This window comes from Phascolarctos cinereus, unplaced genomic scaffold (genome assembly GCF_003287225.1).
Source record: "Phascolarctos cinereus isolate Bilbo 61053 unplaced genomic scaffold, phaCin_HiC Scaffold_4;HRSCAF=312, whole genome shotgun sequence".
Taxonomy (NCBI): domain Eukaryota; kingdom Metazoa; phylum Chordata; class Mammalia; order Diprotodontia; family Phascolarctidae; genus Phascolarctos; species Phascolarctos cinereus.
In genome coordinates, this window is record NW_027555847.1 from 729617796 (window position 1) to 729645069 (window position 27274).

The 27274-nt window shown below is 57.1% G+C and overlaps 1 protein-coding gene and 1 long non-coding RNA gene across 2 annotated transcripts in view; one reads left to right on the forward strand and one right to left on the reverse strand.

The window, feature by feature from the left end:
• LOC144456632 (uncharacterized) overlaps window positions 1–27274 on the reverse strand; it is a 469008-nt gene that overhangs the window by 41864 nt on the left and 399870 nt on the right. The gene's annotated exons all lie outside the window — the stretch shown is intronic.
• The window catches only part of BCR (BCR activator of RhoGEF and GTPase), a 70374-nt gene that overhangs the window by 23971 nt on the left and 19129 nt on the right, over window positions 1–27274 (forward strand). The window contains 12 exon segments of the mRNA XM_020977568.2: window positions 13811–13974; window positions 14634–14738; window positions 16171–16356; window positions 17952–18059; window positions 19046–19106; window positions 19505–19557; window positions 20225–20365; window positions 23387–23508; window positions 24125–24188; window positions 24191–24295; window positions 25233–25352; window positions 26627–26702. Coding sequence (XP_020833227.1) covers window positions 13811–13974; window positions 14634–14738; window positions 16171–16356; window positions 17952–18059; window positions 19046–19106; window positions 19505–19557; window positions 20225–20365; window positions 23387–23508; window positions 24125–24188; window positions 24191–24295; window positions 25233–25352; window positions 26627–26702 — 1305 coding nt within the window.

The following is a 27274-nucleotide window of genomic DNA, read 5'->3' on the forward strand; positions in this document are numbered from 1 at the left end:
ACAAAGGGTGACGTGATCAGACCTGGACTTCAGGAAAATCACTTTGGTGTCTGAATGGAGGATGGATTGGAGAGGGGAGAGACTGAGGAAGACAGACCCTACCCCCTGCAACTTTTGCCATTGTGAGGGGATGAGGGTCTGCACCAGTGTGGGGTCAGAGGACAGAAAGGAGCTATTGGAGAGATGCCACAGAGACAGAGAGGAAATTGACCAGAGATATACAGAGGTGAAATGGATCAGAGATGATGCAGAGGTGAAATGGACCAGAGGTGCAGCAGAGGTGAAATGGACCAGAGGTGCAGCAGTGATGAAATGGACCAGAGATATAGCAGAGGTGAAATGGATCAGAGATGATGCAGAGGTGAAATGGACCAGAGATATAGCAGAGGTGAAATGGATCAGAGATGATGCAGAGGTGAAATGGACCAGAGGTGCAGCAGAGGTGAAATGGACCAGAGGTGCAGCAGTGATGAAATGGACCAGAGATATAGCAGAGGTGAAATGGATCAGAGATGATGCAGAGCTGAAATGGATCAGAGATGGTACAGAGGTGAAATGGACCAGAGATGGTGCAGAGGTGAAATGGACCAGAGGTGCAGCACAGCTGAAATGGATCAGAGATGATACAGAGGTGAAATGGACCAGAGATGGTGCAGAGGTGAAATGGACCAGAGGTGCAGCAGAGGTGAAATGGACCAGAGATGGTGCAGAGATGAAATGGACCAGACGTGAAACAGAGGTGAAATGGACAGGTCTTGGCACCATATTGGATCTGGGAGTGAGAGAGAGTGAAGAGCTGGGGATGACTCCTAGATTGGGAGCCAAGGGACTGGGAGAATGTGTGTGTATGCACTCATATGGTTTAGGAGAAAAGATAATGAGTTTGGGTTGAAATCAAGTGTCTAGTTATAGGAAAAAGAAACATTATTGGGGATGTTTGTCTGGTTCAGGAGTATTTGAAGAACTGTCCCACATTTTGAGAAAGGAGAGACCTTGCTTTGCTTGTAGCTGAGGCAGATCTGGGAACAGGGTTGGTCAGGGGAGCCCTACCCCTACATGCAGGCTGTGGCCTGGGCAGCTTCAGGAGGGCAGAGGCCTGAGGCCTGGAACCTCCATCAGTGGACCACTACCAAGGATGTGGAGCATCCCTGTGTTGGGATCATTGGGATAGTCAGACCAGCTGCCTGGGCAAACTCTAAGCTCCAAGATTCAGCTTGTGGGTCTCAGCTGGCTTGAGCCCGGCCCCGATGCCATGGGTTACCTGAGCCCCCTCCCCACTTGTGTTCCAGGAGAGCATCTGAGCACTGCCCTGCCTGGATTCGTGTCTCTTGGAAAGATCAGGGTGTAGCCTGTCCTTGTTGGAGCGCTTTTGACCTGGGTAAATAAGCTAGATGGAGGATCCTTGACCCAATGTAGTCTTAGGAACAGTCAGGGGGTCCTGAGGACACTGGCTGGCCATAATAGCTAGCGTCGTGTAGGGACAGGTAAAGCCTTGATACCTCAGGGGGGCTGACTGTATTGTCTGAAGGTGCTGGTGGCCCCAGAGAGCATAGAGTGCTGGGCCTGGAGCCCCGCCTCAGGCATTTCCTGAGTGACCCTGGGCAAGTCATATACCCTCCATCTGCCTCAGTTTCCTCAACTGTAAAATGAGGATCCTAATAGCACTTACCTCCCAGGGCTGTTGGGAGGCTCAAATGAGGTAATAATTGTAAAGTGCTTAACACGTTGCCTGGCATACAACAGGAGCTCTATTAATGCTTCTTCCATTCCCTCCCATTTATATAGCATATAAATCTAGAGTGTTTTCCAGCTCAGAAGAGTATCTGTCCCCACTGGGCAAGTTTGTCATCACATCTCTTTGAAACAGACTTGGTCACCACCATGGTCTCAGTGCATTTTCCCCTTCCTGACTGTGGCATCTCACCCATACCCGGTGTTTTTTGTGGTGTTGTGGGGGCTTCCAGCATGCCAGCTGGAGCTGCGTGAACTGTGATCGCTTGAGATCCAGAGATGGAAGCTTTCCATGAGTTTATCGTCTTACTGCAGTTTTAGCCATGCTGGATTCAAAGCAGGGCATGGCTGGTGGCTAGCGGGCTCCCTTTGGGGCCATGTGCAGGCTTGCAAACCTATTCAGAACCTGCCCAGATGGACCGCTGCCCCCATATCTGGCATCTGGGAAGCTGCAGAGTTCTTTCTGCTGAAGAGAAAGATCAGAATCTTGTCCCTGTGCTTGGGAAAGGAGAAGGGTCCAGCGGCGGAATCTGAGAGTGACCATGGGATCCAGGCCCTCTGTGAAAGGAATCCCTCAACAGCCCCCTGCCCAAAGGCTGGCCCACCTCTGCTCCACGCCCACCCCTTCCCTAGCGGCGGCTGCCTGTCCTTACCCCCTCCTCACTCCTGCTTCTGCCTGTGGGCCACTTCCCCACTGCCACAGCTCTCTAGACACTTGAAGATGGCTAGTAATGATAGCTAGCATTTGTACTGTGCCTACTGTGTGCCAGGCACTGTGCTAAATACTTTTTACAAATATGATCTCATTAGATCCTCATAGAAGCCCTGGGAGGGAGGTGCTGTTATTATTCCCATTTTACAAATGTGGAAACTGAGGCAGACAGAGGTGAAGTGGGTGTCCAGGGTCATACAGCTAGTTTGAACAACTCCTGTCTTCCTGACTCCAGGCTGGGCACTGTGGCGCCACCTAGCTGTTACAGCCCCCTTTAGTATTCTCTTTCCCAGGATAGACACAGGATAGACATGGTTGTTCTTTCCAGGTATCTTTAAAAGTTCCACACTCTGGGTCCTTTACCGGCCCAGTTGCCCTCCTCTGGACACTTTCTCTCTCTCTCTCTCTTTTTTTACTGTACTATGGATTTAAAAATTTTTTTTTACTTTCTTTTTTTAATTTAGTATTTTATTTCCCCCCAGTTACATGTAAAAACAATTTTTAACATTTGTTTTTAAAACTTTGAGTTCTAAATTTTCTACCTCCCTTCCCACACCCCCACCTTTAAGAAGGCAAGCAATTCTGTATAGGTTATGCATGTGTAGTCATGCAAAACATTTCCATAATAATCATGTTTTGAAAAAAACCAGACCAAAAAACCTCAAGAAAAATAAAGCAAAAGTAGTATGTTTCAATTAGCATTCAGACACCATCAGCTCTTTCTCTGGGGATGAAGAGCATTTTTCATCATGAGTCCTTCAGAGATGTCATGGATTGTTGTATTGCTGAGAACAGCTAAGTCGTTCACAGCTGATCATCTTCCAATGTTGCTCTTACTTTGTACACAGGACACTTCACTTTGCATCAGCTCCTGTGAATCTTTCCAGGCATCTCTGAGAGCTCCTGCTCGTCATTTCTTAGTCCAATATCATTCCATCATAATCACATACCACAACTTATTTAGCCATTCCCCAATAGATGGGCATCCCCTCAATTTCTAATTCTTTGCCCCCAGAAAAGAGCTGCTATAAATATTTTTGGGGTTTTTTTTTTAATCTCTTTTGGGATACAGACCTAGTAGTGGTATTGCTAGGTCGAAGGGTATGCATGGTTTTATAGCCCTTTGGGCATAGTGCCAAATTGCTCTACAGAATGGTTGAATCAGTTCACGACTCCACCAACAGTGTATTAATGTCTCATTTTTCCCAAGTCCCCTCCAACATTTGTCATTTACCTTTTCTGTCCTATTAGCCAATCTAATAGATATGAGGTAGTGCCTCAGAATTGTTATACTTTGCATTTCTCCAATCAATAGTGAGTTAGAACATTTTTTCACATCGTATAGATAGCTTTGATTACTTCATCTGACAGCTTGTCGTATCTCTGGATCATTTATCAATTGGGGAATGAATCTTATCTTTATAAATTTGGCTCAGTTCTGTATATGTTTGAGAAATGAGACCTTTATCAGAAAAACTTGCTTCAAATTTTTTTTCACAGTTGCTATTACTAAATGTCTTTCCCTCCATCCTATTTTCCTCCCCCCTGTTTATTCTATTCTCTCTCTCCTTTTACCCTCTCCTTCCTCAAAAGTGTTTTGTTTCTCACTACTCCTTCTCCCAATTTGCCCTCCCTTCTCTCACCCCCACCTTCTCATATCCCCTTCCCCTCCTATTTTCCTATAGGGTAAGAAAGATTTTTTTTTAAGGCAGTTAGGGTTAAGTGACTTGCCCAGGGTCACACAGCTAGTAAGTGTCAAGTGGTTGGTCTGAGGCTGGATTTGAACTCAGGTCCTCTTGTCTTCAGGGCCAGAGCTCTATCCACTGTGCCACCTAGCTGCCCTTGTAAGAAAGATTTCTATACCCAATTGAGTGTGTGTGTTATTGCCTCTTTGAGCCAATTCTGATGAGAATAAGGTTCACTCACTCCCCCCTCACTTCTTCCCTCTTCCCCTCCACTATAAAAGCTTTTTCTTGCCTCTTTTATGTGAGATAAGTGACCCCATTTTACCTCTCCCTTTCTCCCAGTACAATCCTCCTTCACCCTTTAACTTTATTTTTTAGATATCATCCCTTCATATTCAACTCACACCTGTACCCTCTGTCTATATACACTTCTTCTAAATACCCTAATAATGAGAAAGTTCTTATGAGTCACAAATATCATCTTCCCAATAGGAATGTAAACAGTTTAACCTTATTTAGTCCTTTTATGATCTCCCTTTCCTGTTTACCTTTTCATACTTCTCTTGAGTCTTGTATCTGAAAGTCAGATTTTCTATTCAGTTCTGGTCTTTTCATCAAAAAATGCTTGAAAGACCTTTATCTCATTGAATGTCCCTTTTCTCCCCTGAATTATTATACTCAGTTTTGCTGGGTAGGTGATTCTTGGCTGTAATCCTAGCTTCTTTGCCCTCCAGAATATCATATTCCAAGCTCTCAATTCCATAATGTAGAAGCTGCTAAATCTTCTGTTATCCTGATTGTGTTTCCACAATACTTGAATTGTTTCTTTCTGGCTGCTTGCAACATTTTCTCCTTGACCTGGGAACTCTGGAATTTGGCTATAATGTTCCTAGGAGTTTTCATTTTGGGATCTCTTTCAGGAGGTGATTGGTGGATTCTTTCAATTTCTATTTTGTCCTCTCTTTCTAGAATATCAGGGCAGTTTTCCTTGATAATTTCTTGAAAGATGATGTCTAGGTTCTTTTTTGATCATGGCTTTCAGACAGTCCAATAATTTTAAATTTTCTTTCCTGGATCTATTTGCCAGGTCAGTTGTTTTTCTAGTGAGATATTTCACACTGTCTTCTATTTTTTTCATTCCTTTGGTTTTATTTTATTGTTTCTTGATTTCTCATGAAGTCATTAGCTTCCATTTGCTCCATTTTAATTTTCAAGGAATTATTTTCTTCAGTGAGCTTTTGGACCTGCTTTTCCATTTGGCCAATTCTGCTTTTTAAGGGAGTCTTCTCCTCATTGGCTTTTTGGACCTCTTTTGCCATTTGGTCTAGTCTGTTTTTTAAGGTGTTATTTTCTTCAGCATTTTTTTGGTCTCCTTTACCAATCCATCGACTCATTTTTCATGATTTTCTTCTACCTCTCTTACTTGATTTTCAGAATCCTTTTTGAGATCTTCCATGGCCTGAGACCATGGAGGCTTTGGATATAGGAGCTTTGACTTTGTTATCTTCTTCTGAGTGTGTGTTTTGATTTTCCTTGTCCCCGTAGTAACTTATTATGGTCTGAATTTTTTTCTGTTGTTTGCACATTCTCTCAGAACATTACTTGACTTTTAAGTTTTTGTTAAAGTAAGGGCTCTCCTTCCAAGGTGGAGGGCACACTGTCCCAAGCTTCAGGGGTTTTGTGCAGCTGTTTTCAGAGATATTTCTAGGGACCTTTAAGTTTTCAGTTCTTCCAAGGTGGTCTGATCTAAGGAGAGGTGTGCTCACTCCTCTTCTGAGCTGTGCTCTGGTCTCTGAGTGACTACGAGCACTCTTTTCTGCCCTGGAACTGTGACGAGAGTCCCCCCCTCCACTGTGGTTGCAAGCTGTACTGTGTTGTACTCCTCCTCCCAGGACTGCCACCTGGATCCGAGTATGGGCAAAGCAACAGAGTCCTGCCTCGGTGCCAGTAAAAAGACCCCTGTAATTTTCTCCTGGTCTTGTTCAACCCCCTTAGTGTCTGTGGGCTGAGAACTCCAGAAGCGGCACTGCTGATTCAATGGCTCCCAAGGCCTGCTCCATTTGCTGGGGCCTGGCCTGCGCTGGACTGCACTCCACTTTCACCCTGATGCAACAGACCTTGCCTGCCAGCCTTCCAAATTGTCTTTGTCACTCCGTTTTTTGTGGGTTCTGCTGCTCTAGAATTTGTTTAGAGTCTTTTTTTTTTAGTGAGGCAACTGGGGTTAAGTGACTTGCCCAACGTCACACAGCTAGGAAGTATTATGTGTCTGAGGCTGGATTTGAACTCAGGTCCTCCTGACTCCAGGGCCAGTGCTCTATCCACTGCACCACCTAGCTGCCCCCAATATTTTTGTTTTTTTGTTTTTGTTTTGCTTTTTAGGCAATTGGGGTTAAGTGACTTGCCCAGGGTCACACAGCTAGTAAGTGTCAAGTGTTTGGTCTGAGGCCAGATTTGAACTCAGGTACTCCTGACTTCAGGGCTGGTGCTGTATCCACTGCACCACCTAGCTGCCCCCAGAGTCATTTTTTAAAGGTATTTGGAGGGGTTTAGGGGAGAGCTCAAGCAAGTCACTGCTTTCATGCTGCCATCTTGGCTCCGCCTTCTGGACACTCTCAAATGAATGAGTGAATGAATGAATGAGAATTGACCTCTAGAAATGGATATAGAATGCCAGTGGAGGTGTGACAAGGACAGAAGCCAGTGGGACTTTCCCATGCCTCATCATGGATGTTCTGATCCACTGAATGTAGCCCAACAGCCTGCCTGCTGCATCCCACTGTTGACTTATACTGAGTTTGAGGGCCACTCAGCCCCCTAGATCTTTTCCAGAAAGGCAGCAGTCTGACCATACCTCCCCCATCTGGTTCCTGTGAAGTTGGCTGATTGGCCTGGAAGGCCACGAATAAATGGCAGGAGGGCAAGGGGGCAGCAGGGTCGGGGGTGGAGGACACTGCCAGTCCAGCTGGTCAGCCATAAAGGTCAGGACGATGAAGCGAGCCAGAGTGGGGACCAAAAAGAAAGGCTGAGGAGGAAGAGGCAGAATCCTGAGGGGGCCGAGGTGAGGACGATGATGAGAGCGAATGGAAGACCAGCCCTGGGGGTCCCTGATCTGGGGTGGTGTGGTGGGTCATGGGGGTGTCTGAAGGGGCATCACTGTGCTCACTGAAAGAAGACTGAGAGCCCCAGACCCGTGGAGAAGGAAGAGAGTGAGTCACTGGGAGGTGAGACAGGAAGACGCTGAGGGAGGATGAGGGAGATGGCAGGTAGACAAGAAAACTCACTGGCCTCTGCTTCACAGACTGTTCTCTTCCCGTTTCTGAGAATGGGGACAGCATTTGGCCCCTTCCTGGTCCCATGGCCCATCCCCCATCCTGTGGCCCCTCTCTGGTCCTGGGGCACATCTCCTGTTGCCCACAGTCTCTCGGTCATCTGCACTGGGGGTGGTTCAGCAGGCTGGCTGCCAGTGTTTTCATGCCCTGCACAAGGCTCTCTTCTACCTGGGTCACCCAGGACAGCTCAGCTCAGGGCTTTCTCTCCCTCCTTCCTTGCTTTGAGTGCTAAGTCTCTGCTAAAGTCATTCTTGGCAGAGAGAAGGGAAGATGGAGCAGCTCTGCTTCCCCTTGCCACCGGTCCCCACTGGGGGTCCTACCTGTCCCTCCCCTGGACCCTTTGAACCCTCCTTCCCACATCATCACAGACACTCCCAGGCTTCTGTCCTTCCCCCCCCCCATTCCTCCCTATTGTGAGAATCGCATCCAGAATAGAATGTACCCTCGGCCCTCCACCTCCTCTCCCCAGGCAGGCTGGGGGGTTGTTTCTGGTTGAGGGAGAGCCCTGGCACACGTCTGGCTGGATCCTTAAAGGCACCTCCCTGCCAGGCTCGCCATCTGTTCCCCAAACTCCTCGTCTTTCCTGCCAAAGATGCTCCTGGGTCTCCCTCCTTTGGCCTTTACCCAAATACTCTGGCCTCCTTTCCTGGATTTCTCACATGAGTAGGCTTTCTTAATAGACAGTAGGAATCCCTGCACTTCCCCCCACCCCTTACCTGCTCTATTTGCTTAGAATAAAGTCCACCCACCCAGAGCCATGGCCCAGCTGTGGGTTTTCTCACACCAAGCCTCAGTGATGCTCAGATGTGCCTCAGCATTGGGTGTGCCATGGGGGCGCTCGAGGCTGTGGCAGGGACCCTTCCGTCCAGGGCTGGGTGTGCGGGTCGGGGCGCTCGAGGCTGTGGGTAGGAGTGACAGGCTCCTTTCTGGGCTCTTGTCTCGTGGAGCCTCCGGCTGTCTCAGCAGCACCTCCTTCCTTCTCCACGCTTGGTTCTGGTTTCTAGCTTGGTGGGTTCAGAAGCAGTTTCCTCTCCCCTTCCTCCTTTGGAGATTAAAGGTCATTTGTGGCCAAGCTGACAAATATGAGCTTTCCAAGTTCCCGCCCCATGTCTCCTTCATCTCCCTACCCACCCCACGATCCCTCCCGGGGAATAAAGAGGGACGAAGGCCCGGAGCCGTGGAGTGCCAGTCCTCTGCTGGCAGGGGGAGGTAGGTGGCACAGGGCCACTAGCCTGATGCCAAGCCCTCTCTGTTCTCTGAGTGCCTCGTGTCTCTGTGTGCGTTGTTCTCACTTCCGCGTCAGCTCTTCCCATGGCGGGTCAGCCACGCGCTGCCACCTGCTGTCTCCTGGTGCACCCCCCCTCGTTCTCTCCAGATTTCCTTGGGAGGAGCCCCTCTCCCAGCCACCCTGCCGCCGTGGCCCAACCCCCTCTCTGCTAGCACCTTCTTGGCCACTTCTGGGTGCCAAGGTTGTCCTTGCCCACTGCCCAGTGCCCTGCCCGAGGGAGGTGCTTCTAGCCTCTCGCCATGACTGCGTCCTTGGCAGTGGGCTTCTGGGTTCTCTTTGGCGGGTGGGTTGTGCCCACATGAGGACTCGTCATCTGCCTGACGGATTGCTCCCTTTCTCGCTGAGCTCAAGCTAAGCCCTGCCCCATTTGTCCCTTCTGCCGCGGACCATGCTCTTGGGGTGCCCTCTGCAGGTGGTTTTTGCTTGAGTGATTCCCCAGAGGGTGAAGGGCTCCCTCCTCCCTTTCTTCTTTCTTCCTCCCCCTCCTCTTCCTCTCCCACCTCTTCTTCCCCTCTCCCCCCTCCTCTTCCCCTCCTCTCTCCCCTCCCTCTCCCACTTCTTCCCCCTCTTCCCTTCCCCCCTCTCCCCCTCTCCTCTCCCACTTGTTCCCCCCTCTCCCCTCCCCCCTCCTCTCCCTCACTGCTGTTCACATGTGTCACCTAGCCCTGGGTGTGTGATTGTGCCTCCCTCCCCTCCCCCTCATTTGCCAGCCCCCTGACAGAAGCAGTCACGTTTTTGTTCTCCTGCTTCAGACCTTAGGGAAGGCCTGGCTCTGGCTCTAAAAAGGGAATGTGTGATTGTCTCTAAATACCCGGAGTGCTGAGCGTGCTCCCCAGCCCCTCCCTCATTGACCTCAAGGGGGGGGCAATGAGGACAGCAGTGCCTTCACCCCTCACCCCCAGCCCTCCCCACTCTCCATGCCCCTGGACATACCCGGCCATTTCTGCAGGCGAGCCTGGAGCCTCACACACCCGCTACCTGGGTGACCCTGGGCCTTGATGGACGCTTCTCAGCCTCAGTTTCTTCATTTGTAAATGAGAATCATAAGAGCCCCTCCCCAGGGTGTTTGTGAGGCTGACAGCAGCAGATAATTAACACTTGTAAAGGGCTTTGCACACTCATCATTTTTTATCACTCCCACACTAAATCTCTGGCCTCCTTCCCAAGTCCAAACCCCGCCAAGCCCGCTTCCCATTTTCTTTCTCTTAAGGCAGCTGCAGCCCCTGACTCTGCTCCTGCTTCATTGGATTGTGAGCTCTTTGAAGGCAGGGACTGTCCTTTGCCTCTTTTTGTATCCCCAGCTCAGGGCTTGGCACTCTGTCGGTGCCTAATAAATGCTTGCTGATTGGCGTTATTGATTTCTGGGGTTCATGCTGGTCCAGCTGCTGTCCTGGTTGGAAGGCGAGCTCTGTAGACTGACAGGCTTTGAGGTATCGACAAGGCCATGCTCAGCCATCCAGCCACCTGCCTGAGCCAAGGTCCCCGGACCAGGCCAGGGCCTCTCTGCCTCACCATCACCTCTGCTATCTCCATTTATGGAGACAGAGCCCCCATTTCCTCATGGGGTACAGGGGCTGAATACTGCCCCCCTAGTGCTGGGGGAGATCACAGCCCGGCCCTTCCCAGGGCAATCCTCTTGGGGGAAGAAGCCAGAGGGCTCCTCTGGCTTCCGGGGGGAGGCTGGGCTCACTTGATTTCACCTGTGTGCTATTTTCAGAGGAGGGTGCTGTTAGTACCCAAGGCATGGGGGCCCCCCTGTGGTCAGTGGGAGAACCACATGTGTGAGGACAAGGAGGGATTGGAAGTGGCTCCCCACATGGGGACACGGGTGGGGGGGTAGGGAGGAGGCCTGTGGAGGGCCACACCGCTCCTCAGAAGGAGTCAGAAGCAGGATTTTGCCCCGTCTCTCTGGCCCCGGATCTGAGGCTCTTTCCAACATGGCTGACTACCTTGTCAGTCCAAGGCTGGGTCGGGGACCACACCTTGGCCAGAATTACTGCCCATTTTGCAGATGTCTGAGCTCTGCAGCCCCCACAGGCTGGGACCTGTCCAGCCTCCTCTCTGTCCCATCCAGGTGACAGCAGTTGGTTCACGTGCCAAGAGAGGCCAGTCTCGACCTCCTCTGCCCTGGCCAGACTGCACCTGCTGGGTTATGGTCACCTCTGAGCTCTCGGATGCTGTGGAAGACAGGGAGGGAGAAGGCTGGAAGGCTGAGCCATGTCATGGGAAACTTCGAGGGAACCTGGGGCTGTTTGGCCTGGAGAAACCTGGGGGAGGAGGCAGGCATGATGCTTAAGTGTCTGGAGGATTGTCCCATGGCCTAGGGTAACACGTGAAGTCTGTGTGTCGGAAAGGTGCCAGGGGAGGCTGGAGGGGAAGCTGGGGCAGAGAGGAGGCCAGGCGTGGGGGGAAGGTGTGGAGGGGAGGCTGGGGCAGAGAGGAGGCCAGGCGTTGGGGGAAGATGTGGAGGGGAGGCTGGGGCAGAGAGGAGGCCAGGTATGGGGGGAAGGTGTGGAGGGGAGGCTGGGGCAGAGAGGAGGCTGGGGCTGAGAGAAGGCCAGGCATTGGGGGGAAGGTGTAGAGGACTACCTGGGGCTGACGAAACCAAGCATGGGGGGGAACATGTGGAGGAGAGGCCGGGGGCTCCTTGAGAACTGGGGCCAGGCTGGCTTTTGCCTTTCTTTACATCCCTAGGGTTTAGCCCAGTTCCTGGCACATAGTAGGGGCTTAGTCAGTGACTGTCTGACTTCTCTTGGCCATTCATGGTCCGCCTCTTCCTTCATCAGTGTCAGCCTCCATCCTGCTGGCCAAGTCTGGGCCAGTCTCCTTTCCTGACATTCAGGGCCCTCCTGGATCCATCTTCACCTCCCCTTTTCGGACTCCTTCCTGCCCCCCTAACTCCGGTCACTCCTGTCCTCCAGAGCCTAGCTTGGGTGCTGCCCCCCGCCTTGCCCCCCAGCATCACACATTATGGTGATCTGGTGTCTGGGGGTCCTTGAGGGCTCCACGCATCTCCGTGGGGTCAAAGGAGTGGGGGTCTGCCTGGGGAGGAGGGAGCCCCTTGGCACCGGACACATACAACCATGGGACCTCTCAGACACGGCTGTAGAAGGGAGCCGGCCCGTGACCCTCCAGCATCCATCTCCAATCTCCGGGTCTTTGCCCTGGCTGTATCCCTGGGCCTGGAATGCCTGTCCTCCCCTCCCCCCACACACCCCGAGAAGGCCCACCAAGCTGCTGGCACCCTCGCCTCTTGCCTCTCCTGTGGAGATAGCTATGTGGCGGCCTTGACAGAATGGAAGGGACTTGGCTTTGTCTTTGCGCATCCCAGGGCTTTGCCCGGGCACACAGCAGGCACTTCGTAAGGCACCATGGGAGTGACTGCCGGAGATGGTGTCTGTGTGACACTCCCCAGTGGGCTCTGGGCAGCCAGGCTGGGGCTGTGTAGGGGAAGGGGCTGAGTGAGTTGGCCCATCCCAGGGCTCTGTGTCTGAAAGGCCTTCCTGGGTGGAAAGGGGATTGTATTGGGCAGCCCTTCTTGGCCCCGGTGGGCAGGACTCCTGGAGCATAGGGCCTGCCACTCTTGTTCCACCCCGGGGGGGTCTGCAGGCCCAGGCTGGTTGTGCTGGTCAGCTATGTGGTAGGGCTGGATTATTTCTGACATCTGGGGGTGTCCCTGGGGGTGACTGCCCATCATCATGGGTGTGGCTGCCTGGGCCTGGCCTCTTCATGCCAGAGATAACCCACAGATGGTGGAGAGCCAGCCAGAGCCAGAGGCAGCATCCCGAGCAGCTGCATGCCGGTGCATCTCTGGGGGAGGCTGCTGGCTTTGGCCTCAGGCCCAGGGGCCCAGCTGGCTCAAGGAAGCCGGCGCTGATGTCTGCCCTCCACCCAGGGGCTTGTCTCGGGCCTGCCTCCTGACTGCCCCTCACCAGGGATTCTAACTCTAATCCTGAGTCCCGTACAGTGCCCGGCCTGGCCAGGAAGGGCCATAGTTACCACCGTGCTTGTGAGGGACAGGGTGTGTTTGATGTGCAGGGCAGGAGGCCTGTGAAGCCTGGGCTCTCTCTGGGCATCGGTGGGAGGGCGAGACTGGATGCCTTGTCTGTAGCCTAGATCCGTCTAACTTGCCTTCTGGGGGGCCCGCCCACACTGAGCCGCTCGGCTGCCTGCGATGGGCAAGGCCCAGAAAGCGAGCCGGACCTAGAAAGGGGGGGGGGTCTGGCCAATCAGCGGCTTGCTTGTGCCCAAAGCTGGGTGGGGTCATGAGCACCAGAGTGTTGGCCCACCAGGACAGAGGGCAGATTCTTATTTTAAAAAATAAACATTCATTGAGAACCTTGTGCTCCTTTCCCTCTCGGAGCCTCAGTTTCCCTACCTGTACCATCCATAGGCGATCGTCAGAGCAGAAGCACAGAGCTAAGGCGCGGGGGTCACTGCCTGCTGTCTGTCTCCGCTTGAGGCAGAAATAGCAGTTTGAGGTGCATCTGGGGGAATGGAGGCCAGATGCTGGGAAGCCCCATTAGGCCCGAGGAGGCCAGGCCAGGGTCTGCCTTCTCTTTGGCCTCCTCTGGCATCGAGCCTGGGGTGTGTATATAGTAGGTGTTTAATTAGTGTACGTGGACGGGTAGATGGGATAGGCAGGGTGCTCCCCTAGCGTGGCCGCCTCCCTCCTGAGACTTTCTGAGCTAAGAGAGGTGAGCAGTTGCCTGGAATGTGCCTGAGGTCCATCAGAAGGGCGTGTGGCCCCCAACCACATTCCTCTCTGACGCGCTTGGTGTGAAGCTCCACATGCACCAGTACTGCCCATCAGGGGACAGCAGATTTGGCCAGCTCTGCACCCAGGCCCTCGGCGTGGGGCAGTGGCTGCCCTGGCTAGGGTCGGTGTTGCCCGCCCTGGCAGTCCAGGCAGAGGGGACAAATGCCCCAGCTGCCATGGGTGAGAGGCGTGAAAAGAGAAGCCGGGCACGTCCCATTACTGATCGGCCCAGGCACACGCCCCTGCTGTGTGGCCATGGGCGCTCCCTCGACCTCTCTGAGCCCACTTGCTTCTCTACCTGTGCAGACACGGCGTTCGGCACCCCGCCAGGCTACTCCTGTGACGTGGACCATGCAGAGGAGCGGAGGCGCCAGCAGGAGCGGATGCCCTACATCGACGACTCCCCCTCCTCCTCCCCCCGTCTCAGCGGCCAGAGCAGGGTCAGCCGGGAGGTCCTGACCTCCGGCACGGTGAGTCCTGGCCGGCTGGGGGCCCGGAGGTTGCTGATCTGGGAGAGCCTGGTGTGCTCGCCTCCGCCACAGTGATGCTGGGGGGGAGGGACCACAAAGGAGGGCGATAAGGCTCTGACTCCACGCTCTTGTGGGAATGAGCACTTATGTGATGCCCACCGTGTACCGAGTACTGGGCTAAGCAGTCTTTACACATACCTCATCTGATCTGTGTGACAGCCCTGGGAGGAGCCAGGTGCTGTCATGACCCTCGTTTTACACTTGAGGAACCAGGCAGGCAGCCGACAAGTGCCGTGCTCAGTGAGGCAGTGCCTGGAAGTGGATTTGAACTCATGGCTTGCTGACTCTAGGCCGGGCGCTCTGTCCACCGAGCTGCTGGCTGCCTCTGGGGTGGCGTGGGAGGGCTTGTTACCTTATTTGGGAAGGGGAGTAATCGGATCCTCACCCTAGCCCTAAAGGTCTCTGGCCTCTCCCCAGCTTTGGTTGGAAAAGTTCTAGGGATGGGAAGGGGGTTCCGAGGGGGTTGACATGCCCCATCCAGGAACAATGGCCCGGGGAGGCGTGCTTGCTAGCTGGTGGGGTTCCCGTGGCCAGACTCTCGCTGCTGACCTCATCTGCCCCCCACCGTGACCTCTCCTTGTCCCTGTTTCTTCCCATAGAGTGAGCTGGACTTGGAGAAGGGCCTGGAGATGAGAAGATGGGTCCTGTCTGCCATCCTGGACAGCGAAAAAACCTACTTGGGCCACTTGGAGGCCCTGCTGCTGGTAGGAACAGAGGCCGGGCAGGGCGGGCTGAGACGGGGCCAGCGTCCACCCTGGGGAGTGCAGGAGCAGAGCCCTTGCCTTTATTTGATGCTTGGTGTGTGCAGAGGCCCCAGAACACCTGCGTTTATTCGGCGCTCGGTGTGTGCACCTGCATTTATTCGGCGCTCAGTGTGTCCAGAGGCCCCAGAACACCTGTGTTTATTTGGCGCTCGATGTATGCAGAGGCCCCAGAACACCTGCGTTTATTCAGTGCTTGGTGTGTGCAGAGGAGCACCAGAGCACCTGCATTTATTTGGTGCTCAGTGTGTGCAGAGGCCAGTGTTCAGCTCAGCTGTGGCCTGGTCCCGCCACTCTCTCGTGGAGCTGACAGTCTCGGGGAGATGTAAAGGCGGTGCACATGTGAGATGTCTCCAAGCCGGCCCCTGTGCCCTGGGGGCTTGACCAAGGGCTTCCCAGAGGGGCAGCTGCATTTTCTTTGGGATTTAAAGGCTCCATAAACATTCTGCAAGCAGGCGGGGGGGGGGAGGCCTTAGGATCTGAGGTAGCAAAAGTTTGGCAGTGGGAACCTGCAGGGCGTATCCTGGAGTTTGTGGAGGGGGAGGAAGAAAGGAAGGATTTGTTAGACACTGTGTACCGGGCCCTGCGAAGGGCCCAGAGGCCCTTAGAAGCCAAAAGCAGGAAGGTCTTTCCCGGAGGCTGGTGCAGAAGAGGGAACCTCCAGGCAGGCCAATGGGCTTGGGAGGCAGGAAGGTGGGAGTGGGGCCGCTGCTCCTCTTCCTTCAGCCTTCAAAGTGGTGCTGGGCCTGGCTCGCAGTGGAGCCCCTCCTGGCCTCTCCCTTGGTGGCAGCCCCCCCCCCCGGAGGCCTTGAGCAAGCTCGCCCAACTCTGGCTCGGCCCTGGTGGCACATTGGTACGTGCCTGCCTGCTGCGTCAATCCTGAGCCCTGTGCCAGCTGGCCCCGAGAAAGGGAAACGGACCGCGCCCTGCAGAAGATTCCATTCTAACGTACAGAGCTGGGCCTGGGCCTGTGGCCCCCTCCCCTGCTCGGCAGCTGCCTGGCCCAAACCACTTCTCTTTGAGGGGGAAAGTGAGGCCCGGGGAGGGGAGGGCTTCGCCCGACACTGGGGCAGGAGGGGGATGGTAGTCCAGAAAGGGTCCATGTAGAGAAGGTGGTGCCCAAGCTGAGTCTTCCACAAACAGAGGTCTTTGATGAGGGGGTGGGGAGGGGAGAGGTACTCCTGGCGTGGGCAATGGCCCGGACAAAGGCTCAGAGGTGGGAGACGAGTGCTCTGGGAGACATCATCCCATCCGTGAGCTGGCACTGATTCTGAGCGGAGAGCCTGGGGTGCCGGGCCAGGCCCCAGAAAGCTGGCGGGGGCCAGGGTGGGGCCAGCAGGGACTGACCCCAGTGCACACTGCCTCTGCCCCACAGCCCATGAAGCCTCTCAAGGCCGCAGCCACCACGTCCCAGCCGGTGCTGACGGGGCAGCAGATCGAAACCATTTTCTTCAAGGTCCCTGAGCTCTACGACATCCACAAGGAATTCTACGATGGGTTGGGGCCCCGTGTGGAGCGCTGGAGCCAGCAGCAGCGGGTTGGCGACCTCTTCCAGAAGCTGGTGAGGGCTCTCACCTGCCCACAAGGCCTTGCCCCATTAATAGCCGGGATCCTGCCAGACACAGTGGGAGGGTCGGGGGGCTTCCCGAGGCATTCCTCCCATCTCCCCAGCGGAGGAACCGTGGTGATTACACCCGGTCCCAGCCGACATCGCTGGGTCAGCGTGGTCCCAGGAGCTCAGGCCTGCAGCCCTATTTACAGAAGAGAAGCTGCCCTGCCTTGCTGCCCACAGAGCCCCGATCCTGCGTTCCATCCCTCTGCAACGCTGCCACCTGTCCTCTGGATGGATGGAGCTGGCGGCCCAGCGGGGCTTCCACCACTGCCAGGTTTTCCAGGGGACGAGGGAGTAGGGAGAAGGAGTAGGGAAGGTGGAGGGCAGAGTGCCCCAGAGGAGCGGCTCCCTGCAGGAAAGGCACTGCCCCTGCCCCAGGGGCCCAGTCATCCCTGTTGCTGGCCCTGGAGTGAGTGCCATGAAGACCCATGAGCCCATGAAGCACCCTGGGCCTCTGACTCCCCCCTGGACTTGGTGTCCAAAGCTCCTGCCCTTGTTAGCGCTGGGGTCATGAGCAGACCAGCGTGGGCGAGGGTGAGTGGACCGACTTCCTGGCGGATGAACGCAGCCAGGGACATGTTTAGACTCATAGGAGAAGGCCTGATAGCTCCCAGCTGCGGCATCCAGGGGTCTGGCAGGCGGCCTCCTCTAGGCCGCTCCTGGCCAGCTGTGGGTGGGGACAGGGACAGGCCAGTCCTTGTGGCCGGCGGCAGATGCCAGTCCATGGGCAGGGCCAGGGAGGGGCTGCCCAGGGTGGCCCACACTATGCCAGGTTGTTTGTCCCTGGACCCCAGGCCCGGGCAGGAGAGCATGCTTGTGGGTGGAGGTGGGGGTGGGGCAGGGGCAAAAGCTGGAGTGGTTTGGGTTCTTTCTCTTTGCCTGAGCTCTCTCCAAAGAGCCGACCAGGCATCGCCAGAAACCTGCTGTGGTCAGCTAGCTTTGGGGCTCCTCTCCAGTGCAGGGGGCGTGGGGAAGATAGGGTCAACTGAGGCAGCCTCCTCAGGGCCTCTCGGCCGCTGACCACCTGGGCCACCCTTCGAGTGTGTGCTACTCGTGGGGGGGCCTCAGGCCCCCAGAGGGACAGTGAAGCCGGAAGCTGCCCGTCAGCCCCTCCCTCCCCTGCCCTTGCTTGAGTCTTTTCCTTCATTGCTGGGCTATGCTGGGGATCCTGCTCTCTGGCCACCCCAGAACTCTGACGGGCACCCATCCTGACCCGCTCCAGCAAGGTGGCTTCCCCTGGACTTTTTCTAGTCCCTGGTCCCTGGCAGAGACCCCCTCGCCCTCCATGCAGACACCTGCCTTTCCTTTGTGGCTGCTCAGGGAGGGTCATGGAGGGAAGAGGGCAAGTCAGCTACCCCAGCTCCGCACCTCCCCTGTTGTGGAAAGGCCTGGTCAGTCCTGGGGAGCGCCTGCCCACAGGACCAGTGGCCATCTGTACCCGTCATCTGGGTGCAGGACGCAGCAGGGCTCTGGCTGGCCCTCTGGCCATGAGGTGGAGCCCCACTCCGGCTGAATGCTGGCCTCACCTGTCCTCTCTCCCACAGGCCAGCCAGCTCGGAGTGTACCGCGCCTTTGTGGACAACTATGAGGCCGCCATAGAGATGGCAGACAAGTGCTGCCAGGCCAACGCCCAGTTTGCCGAAATCTCTGAGGTAGTGCTCTCCCGCTGAGGTGTGAACCCGTGTGCCTCTGGCTCTGCTCAGCCCTGGTCCCTGACCTGCAGGGGCCCTCCCCCAGCTCCCCCCCTTCTCTCCCCCACCTTTGCCCTGCCCCACCCCAGGCCCCTCTGCCCTGCTCCAGGCCCCAGACCCCCCTGCCTCCAGCCTCTTCCCAGGCCCCCAGCCCCACCCCCGGACCCCTCTGCCCTGTTCCTGGCCCCAGGCCCCTCTGCCTCTAGCCTTTCTTGGGCCCCCAGACCTGGCTCTGATCATGCCTCTAAGCCTTCAGTGACCCCTGACCTTGGCCCTCTGCCCTCTGCCTCCTCACTGGCCTCCAGAGCCCCTGGGTATTTGCCAGCCCTTCCCCACTCTCCCCCTACCCCTCTGCTGTCTGGCCTCCTCAGCCCTGGCTTATATGTATGAGGAAGGGGAGCCTTGAGCTGCGTCTAGAAGGAAGCCAGGATTCTAAGGAGGAGGTGCACAAAGACAGCGAGGGCAAAGACCCTGGGGTGGGAGATGGAGGTGATCCAGGAGGACCTTACCTCCTTGCTTCAGCAGCCCAGAGTGGGCTGCATGGAGCCTGCTGAGGCTTCTGCCCAGCCGGGGGCCCCCCCCCACTGTCTCTCAGGCTGACCCCCGTCCCCAGCACTGAGGAAGATCCCCGGGACCTGGCCTCCCACCCCATCCCTGAGGCTGGCCCCCGTCCCTAGTACTAAAGAAGCCCCCTGGGGCCTAGCTGTCCCTGGGGCTGGCCCCCATCCCTAGCACTGAGGAAGCCCCCCGGGGCCTGGCTGAGCTCTGAGCATCCTGGATAACCCAATCTGTTGCTCTCCGGCCATGACCTAGGCAGGGTGGGCTGGCGATGCCCCCCCCCCTTCACTGTCCCTGGGGCTTTTCCCCGCCCCTGCCCCTGGGACCCCCCTGAGCTCCAGGCTTGGCATTGGCCTGGCTCGGCTCCACCTCAGTCATTTCCTTTTCAGAATCTACGAGCCAGAAGCATGAAGGATTCCAAGGATCAGACAACCAAAAACTCTTTGGAAAGTGAGTGTCAGCCATCCGCCAGAGGGTCCCTCAGGGGTAGGGGTGCTGGGGCTGGGGCAAGGCTTCCTTCTCTTGGGAGGGTGGCATTACTTTGTTGGAAGGAAGAAAGTAAGGCAGTGAGAATGGAGCTGCTTCACCTGAGGCCCCTGGCCACTCAGCAGTGAGAGTGGGTGCCTTTCTGTGAGCAGGCCGGGCTGTGCAGGGCCCTCATCCCCCTAGCCAGGCCTTCTCCGAGCCTTCGTTTCTGAGGCTAAAAGCAAGCCGCTTCCCAGTCACGTATGACCCCCAGAGCAGGCAGGCCCAGCCAGCTTGTCCTGCTCAGTCCTTAGGGGTCCTCACGGCCAGGGCGCAAGGGAGAGGCTGGCCTGACCATCCTCCCCCCTCCCCTCTGTCCTCAGCTCTGCTCTACAAGCCTGTAGACCGAGTGACCCGCAGTACCCTGGTCCTCCATGTAAGTCCACAGAGAAGGAGGGTGGGTGTGTTTGTGTGTATTGTGCATTATGAGGCTGGGTCCTGGGTGCAGGGGTGGGCATTACTGGGTGAGCACAGTGGAGGGTAGCGCGCCATCTCTGCCATCTTCATCACACCAGGACATCTTTAGGGAAAGATTGCGCCCCCTCCCCCCCCACGTTGGCCAGCTTTCAGGGTTGCTGCGTCTCCTTTCCATTTCTCTTCCCGCCTGCTTGTGTTGCCATGGTGGGCTTGCCACTTGCTGCTCTGCTGACCGCTTACCGTGGCCCCTCCCCTCCCTCAGCTTCGCGGTCCCCTTCCACCATAGACTCGGCAGCCTCCGAGGCCCGAGCAGAACTGGAGCTCGTGGCATGGTTACCCACCGGCGGGGGCTCGCAGAATCTGAGCCAGCTTCTGTAGAGTGCAGCCTGACAGAGTCTGACAGACAGACAGACTGAGCTCTGCCATACCCCCGCCAGGAAACCCTCCAGTCCATCCATGAGCATTGATTAAACGCCTTTTGGATGCCCTGCTATCACTAGGGACTGAGGAGGCGCAGACCAGCTGATGGAGGATGCTGCAGGGGAGACAGGCCCGGCCTCTGGGCAGGAGGCCCTGCTGCCCACCCCCCTCACCCCCTCATCGCCGTGTTTTCTCCCTGGGCACAGGACTTGCTGAAGCACACCCCTCCCAGCCACCCCGACCACCCCCTGCTGCAGGACGCTCTGAGGATCTCCCAAAACTTCCTGTCCAGCATCAATGAGGAGATCACGCCCCGGAGGCAGTCCATGACGGTCAAGAAGGGCGAGGTGAGTGCGCCTTTGCACACGTGTGCAAGCAAGCAAACAAGTGAGGAAGTGAGTGAGTGAGTGAGTGAAGAAGTGTGCGCGCGAGCAAGAGTGCAGGTGAGGAAGTGTGTGAGTGAGGAAGTGAGCAAGTGTGTGGGTGAGGGAGTGAGCAAGTGTGCAGGTGAGCAAATGTGCAGGTGAGGAAGCAGTGCGAGGGAGCAAGTGTGCAAGTGTGTGGGTGAGGGAGTGTGTGGGTGAGGAAGTGAGCAGGTGTGCGGGTGAGAAAGTGAGCAAATGTGAGTGAGGAAGTGAGCAAGTGTGCGGGTGAGGAAGTGAGCAAATGTGAGTGAGGAAGTGAGCAAGTGTGCGGGTGAGGGAGTGAGCAGGTGTGAGGGTGAGGAAGTGAGCAAATGTGAGTGAGGAAGTGAACAAGTGTGCAGGTGAGGGAGTGAGCAAGTGTGCGGGTGAGGAAGTGAGCAAGTGTGCAGGTGAGGGAGTGAGCAGGTGTGAGGGTGAGGAAGTGAGCAAGTGTGCGGGTGAGGAAGTGAGCAGGTGTGAGGGTGAGGAAGTGAGCAGGTGTGCAAGTGAGGAAGCATGCAAATGAGTGAGCAAGCATATGAGAAAGTGAGCAGACATGTGGGTGAGGAAGTGAGCAAGTGTGCAGGTGAAGAAGTGAGCAAAAAGAGGAAGTGAGCAAGTGTGCAAGTAAGGAAGTGAGCAGGTGTGCAGGTGAGGAAGCCCACGAGCAGCGATGGGGCACATCAGGGGAGTCCGGGTGCTGGCAAGGGCTGGCGTTCATCGCCTCCCTGGAGGGCCAAGGCCAGAACCACGCTCTGGTTGGGGGAGGTGCCCGACGTGGCTCAGGCGGTCCAGAGAGGGAGGGAGGTCTGGGGACACAGAGGCTGGGTGCGTGTCTGCCCACTTGATTCTCCTCCCCAGGCTGTTGTGTGCAAAGCTGGCCTTTACTAGGATACTAAGTGCTCAGAGAGCTGGGGCCTGCACGTCCGTCCCTTGAGCTGAATCCCTCCTGTTATGCTCTCCCCAGTCCCTCTTGCATGCTTTCGTTCATGGGGAGCTCACGATCTACTGAAGTAGCTGCCCACTCTGTTTCTGGAGTGCATTAAATACTGTGGATCAATGAGTCGGCCAGCAAACACTTGTTCAGCACCTTCAGTGTGCTGGGCCCTGTTCCCTGTCCTCAGGAAGCTGACATTCACCAGGAAGACAGCATGCTCACAGAGAGGTCGGCGCAAGCTATGGACAAAACAGAATGATTTCTGGAGCGGGGAGAGGGAGGTTGCTGATGGAGAAATCAGGCCAGGCTTCAGGGTGGAGTGGGCCCAGGAACAGAGGCTGGTTCTGATAGGCAGAGGGGAACGGAGGGTGCATCCTGGAGTGGGGCACAGCCAGTGCAAAGGCATGCAGGCTGGAGATGGGGAGATGCATACAGAATTGGTCCGGTTTGGCTGGACGTCGGCCGTGTGATCCTGGCTGGACGTCGGCCGTGTGATCCAGGCGGGGGTTACTCTGCTTGGCGGCAGTGACACAGTCGGGGTCGTGGGACCGTGGAGTACTGGGTCACTGGCCAGAGGGGAAGGAGGCCCAGGGCCAGGGCTGGACATGGCTGGCCTCCAGGGAGACCGCGTGGAGGGCTGCCCTGGTGGGTTTTGCCATGGATAATCCGAGATGCGGCGGGAGTTGGGAGTCCTAGGTGTGAATCCCCCCCAGACACTAGCTGTATCACCCTGAAGATGTCCCTTCCCCTCATCTATAAAATGGGCACGAGGCTGCTGTGTGTCTAGCAGTCTTCTCACGTCCATCATGAGGAGTGCGTGCCCAATGCGTGAGGGCAGCCTGGCACCCGCGGCCCTTGGCCGCTTCGTCGGCGGACCTCGGAATGGGGGAGCGAGGTGGCTGAGTGGGAGGGGATGCCCATGGCTGGCTTTGTCAAGCCTGCAGCCTCCACAGGAGTCCCCATCCTGGGCTAGCGGGCAGAGGGGGCTTTGGGCCTCAGTCAGGGATGTCCACAGGAGAATGCAGCTCCAACCCTGACCCGCCAGCTTCCTGGCCCCAGCAGCATGAGCCGTCCCATCTGGAGGGCCCGGTGTCGGGGATCCCTCTGTCCTGTCTCCAGAAACATCTTTCAGCCCAGGATTAGCGGATTTGAACAGATGGCATTGGGCACTCAGTTTGCAGAGAGGGAAACTGAGACAGAGGCCCGTGCAGGACCAAGCTTCTGGCTCCTGCTTCAGTGGCCTCTGGGTGAGATCAGAGTTTGCCTCGCCTGACCAGCAGGGCAGACATCGGTATCTGGGGAACCCTGATGTGAGGGCCTACCTTGTGCAGCAAGCACAGGCCTGAGAGAAATGTCCGTCCTTGGGCAGAGGTGGATGGCAGTCGGCCCCCAGGGTTGGCCAGGGGCTGGGCTCCCTAGGTGTGAGCTACTGCAAGTGGGGTCAGAGCCAGGGAGGCGCCTCCAGAGTAGGCCTGCGGGTGCGTTTCCCGTGGTTCCCCCTTCCCCCATGCTAATTGTGTCCTGGTCTGTGCTTGCTGTCCCATCTCAGCCTTTGCCCTGGCCGACCCTCTGGCCTGGAACATGCTCCCCCTCTTCTCTGCCTCTTAGAATCACAGCATCGTTCAAGGCTCAGCTTAGATGCCTGCTCTGATGGGAAGGCCCCTTTTCTGCAGTGGTTACTGCCCCCCTCCCCCCTCCTCCTCAGACCATGCTAGAGACCTTTCCCCTTCCAGAGAACAGGAGCTCTCTGAGGGCAGCCATCCCGTGCCATGGTACCTTGCATGTGTGTGTGAGGGGGTGGGTCCTGGGTGCAGGTGTGGCTATTTGTGGGTGTAGATGCACATGTGTGTGCTGGTGGGGAGGGGATGTGTGCACGTGTGTGTATGCGTGGCATCAGTGGGCTCCGTCAGACTCACGCCCCCAGCTCCAGGCATGGGCCCCCCCACTGCCAGCTGCCAGCTCTGGGCAGCTCGTTCCGCGGTCATGCTGGCAGCCTCTCCTCACCGGCTATTTGCTCCCTTGCTTAGCACCGGCAGCTCTTGAAGGACAGCTTCATGGTGGAGCTGGTGGAGGGGGTGCGCAAGCTGAGGCATGTCTTCCTCTTCACCGACCTCTTCTTGTGTGCCAAGCTCAAGAAGCAGATGGCCGGGTGAGCACCCCCCCCCGCCCACCCTGACCCAGCCCAGCCCAGCCTCCTGGGCTCTGCCCCCAGCACACCCTGACCCCAGCCCAGCCCAGCCCCTTGGGCCCTACCCTTGACCCACCCTGACCCCCTGGGCTCTGCCCCCAGCACACTCTGACCCCCTGGCCTCTGCCCTTGACCCACCCTGACCCCCTGGCCTCTGCCCCTGGTCCACCCTGACCCCTAGGCTGTGCTCTCAGCCCAGCGCCCCGGACTCTGCCCACAGCCCCATCAGTTCTGTTACGTCAGAGTCTAGTTCTAGGCCCCAGGCTCCTACTGCCCCTCTCCCCAGCACTGCCAGTGCCAAGAGCCTTCCAGGCCACAGTGGGAGGGGGCCCAAGGTAGGGCCTCATGCTATGAACTACTGGGGTCCAGAGTGGATCCCCTAATCTGTACTCTTTACATCTGGGGAAACTGAGGCCCCTGAGTTACAGGATGCCCTAGGCAGGCTGGGCTTCCAGCAGATGATCTCCAAGCTCTGCCATGTCAGATGCCACCTTCAGGGCAGTCCGGGCCTTGGCCTTTCAGCAGGGCGGCCCGTGCCCAAGGTCCACGGTGAACCTCCATCTTGTCTCCCTTCCAGGAAAAACCAGCAGTATGACTGCAAATGGTACATCCCCCTCACGGACCTCAGCTTCCAGACCCCCTGGACGAGGCCGAAGCGGTGCCCACCATTCCCCTGGTGCCAGATGAGGAGCTGGACGCCATGAAGATGAAGATCTCTCAGATCAAGAGTGACATTCAGCGAGAAAAGGTCAGAGCCGGCCCAGGGAGGCCTCGTAGGGGGTGGAGCATGGGGCTGCTGCTGAATGTCAGACCCCAGCCCCCTTCGCTTGGCATCTGCCAGAGGACCCTGCCCTGAGAGTCTCCTCCATAGCCCAGCTGGCCAGTGGCTGGCCAGCTTCTGGGGGAGGAGGGCAGGGGCCTTCTGGGGGGGGCAGGGGCAGGGGGCCTCCCGAGGTGCTATGGTGGGACGGTGGCTGCTGTCCAACCATGGGGGGGGGGTGTCTTTGAATGATTGCCGGGTAGCCCCTGGCTGGGCTGCAGCCTGGGCCAGTGGGCCCCTGAGGTCCCTTCAGTGGGGAGATTGTGTGATTCTGGGGGCCAGGACCTTCCCCTTGGGGGGCACTCCCTCCCACAGCTCCAGGGCCCTCCAGGGCCAAGCTGGACAGGCTGACCCCCCTCCACATAACCTTGGACCTTGGTCCTCACATCCCCCCCAAGCTCAGCCAAACCATCCCTTCTCCAGGCTCAGCGTCCCCTGGCCTGGACTCTAGACCCTCCTCCATCCTGGTAGCGCCCCTCTCGGTGCCCTCCCCATCTTACAACGAGCCCGTCCTGCAGATGGCTGGGCTGACCAGGGCAGAGGACAGTGGGACTGCCCCCTCCCCAGCCCCAGGAGTTCAGCCCAAGATGGGGGGGGGGCTTTCTGGGTGGCCATGGAAGCTGCTGGCTCACAGCAAGCTTGGCCCTAGCCGGGCCTCCCCCAGCCTCCCCCGGCCTTTGGAGCCAAATGGAAGACCACATTGACCCAAGGTGCCTCCTGCCTCTCTCCTCCCCCTGGCCACTGACGCCAGGCCCAGCCCAGCTCCCCGGGGAGCCAGGGGCTGCCCCGAACCATCCCTGAGCCCCTCCCCCTCCCCCCAGTGACTCCCGCCCCAGCGGGCTGACCCAGGCTCTGTCTTCCTCAGAGGGCAAACAAAGGCAGCAGGGCCGTTGAGAGACTCAGGAAGAAGCTCTCGGAGCAGGAGTCTCTGCTCCTGCTGATGTCCCCGAGCATGGCATTCAGGGTCCACAGCCGCCATGGCAAGGTAGGCCCACGCGCAGGTAGTGGCCCGGCCCGGCCCTGCACTGGCTGTGCTAGAGGAGAGACTGAGAGATGACGAGTCTCAGGAGGTCTCAGGCGAGGAGAGAGCACGCCGGCCGGGGCCTGCGAGGCAACGGGGCCGGCGAGGCGACAGGGCCCGCTAGGCGACGGGGCCAGCATACTGCTGCCACTGGGGAGTCAAAGATGGAGAAAGGAGCAGTCCCTGCCCTCAAGGCCCTTCTAGTCTTATCACAAGCCAGGGAGGGCTCCTTAGGGAGGCAGGGACACAGAGAGGCTGGGATGCGGAAAGGCTGGTATGCAGAGACAGAGAGGCTGGGATGAGGATAGGCTGGGATGCAGAGACAGAGAGGCTGGGATGAGGAGAGGCTGGGATGCAGAGAGGCTGGGATGAGGAGAGGCTGGGACGCAGAGGCAGAGAGGCTGGGATGTGGAGAGGCTGGGATGCGGAGAGGCTGGGATGTGGAGAGGCTGGGACGCAGAGACAGAGAGGCTGGGATGAGGAGAGGCTGGGATGCAGAGAGGCTGGGATGCAGGAGAGGCTGGGACGCAGAGGCAGAGAGGCTGGGATGCGGAGAGGCTGGGACGCAGAGGCAGAGAGGCTGGGATGAGGAGAGGCTGGGATGCAGAGGCGGAGAGGCTGGGATGAGGAGAGGCTGGGACGTGGAGGCAGCGCCCTGACAGGCAGTTCCTTAGGGAGGCAGGGATGCGGAAGCCTCTTCTGCTCTCTGCTCTCCCTCCCCACCCTTGCCTGACCCAGCCCTTCCCTTAGAGGATGTACTTGAAGTTAAGGGTTGGGAATGGGCACCACCTGCTGGGCCTGGAGTCAGGAAGACCTGAGTTCAAATCCAGCCTTAGGCCATGGGACCCTGGGCAAGTCTTGTCAGGTCCTAAGTGCTGGGGACACAAAGAGAGCCCCAAGCCAGCCCTGCCCTCCATGGGGAGACAACAGGCAGTTAAACTGATCCCAAGCCAACTATGCAGAGGCTGAACAGACCCTGGGGTTAGGAGGGGCTGAGGAGGCTTCCTGGAGGAGGTGGGAGTGGAGCTGCGACTTGGAGGTCAGGAGAGGGAGCAGAGACAGGAGAGTGTTCCAGGTGCGATGGACAGCCTCAGTTTGCTCACCTGTAAAATGGGGCCAACAATAGAATCTCTCTGTCGGGGCAGTGGTGAGGACCCAATGAGGCGCGGTCTGTAAAGGGCTCTTGGCGGCCTGGCCGAGCCCACAGTGATGGGGGCTGGGTCTGTGTTCTGTTCTAGAGCTATACTTTCCTCATCTCCTCTGACTATGAGCGCGCAGAGTGGAGGGAGAATGTCCGCGAGCAGCAGAAGAAATGTGAGTGGCTGTGCCCCGACCCCCAGCCTCGAGTCTGCCTCTTACTGCGGAGTAGCCACCGGCCTCCCTTCCCGAAAGGCCCAGTCAGGTCACCACGGCTGGGCTGAGGGGGATGGCCCCAGTCCTTGCCAGCCCCACTTTGCCACGTGTCATTTTTCAGCGCCTTGGGCTTCCTGGCTCCTGACCCCGACCCCCTTCAGAGGGTGTTGGGTGGAACCCTCTGGCCCCCTTGCTCCAGATTCATGACTTTTCAGTGTCTTCTCTGTCCTGGCCTTGGGATGTCCTTCCATTGTGATACAACCACTCCTCTGTGCCTAGTCCCACCCCCTGCTGCTGCCTTCAGGCCTCTGTAGACCTCCTTCCCTCATCTGTTGTCTGTCTGTCTCTGTCTCCATTTCTGTTCATCTCTCGATGTCTCTGTCTCTTTCTCTTTCCTGTATCTGGTTCCTTCACTGCCTGCCTGGAGAAACCCTCAGTCAGGGAAGCAGAAGCATAGAGTAGGAAGTGTGTCCCCCTCCTGTTCTTGCAAGGGGCTCCTGGATGCCTCTCCGAAGAAGTGGGCGTCTGCCTCT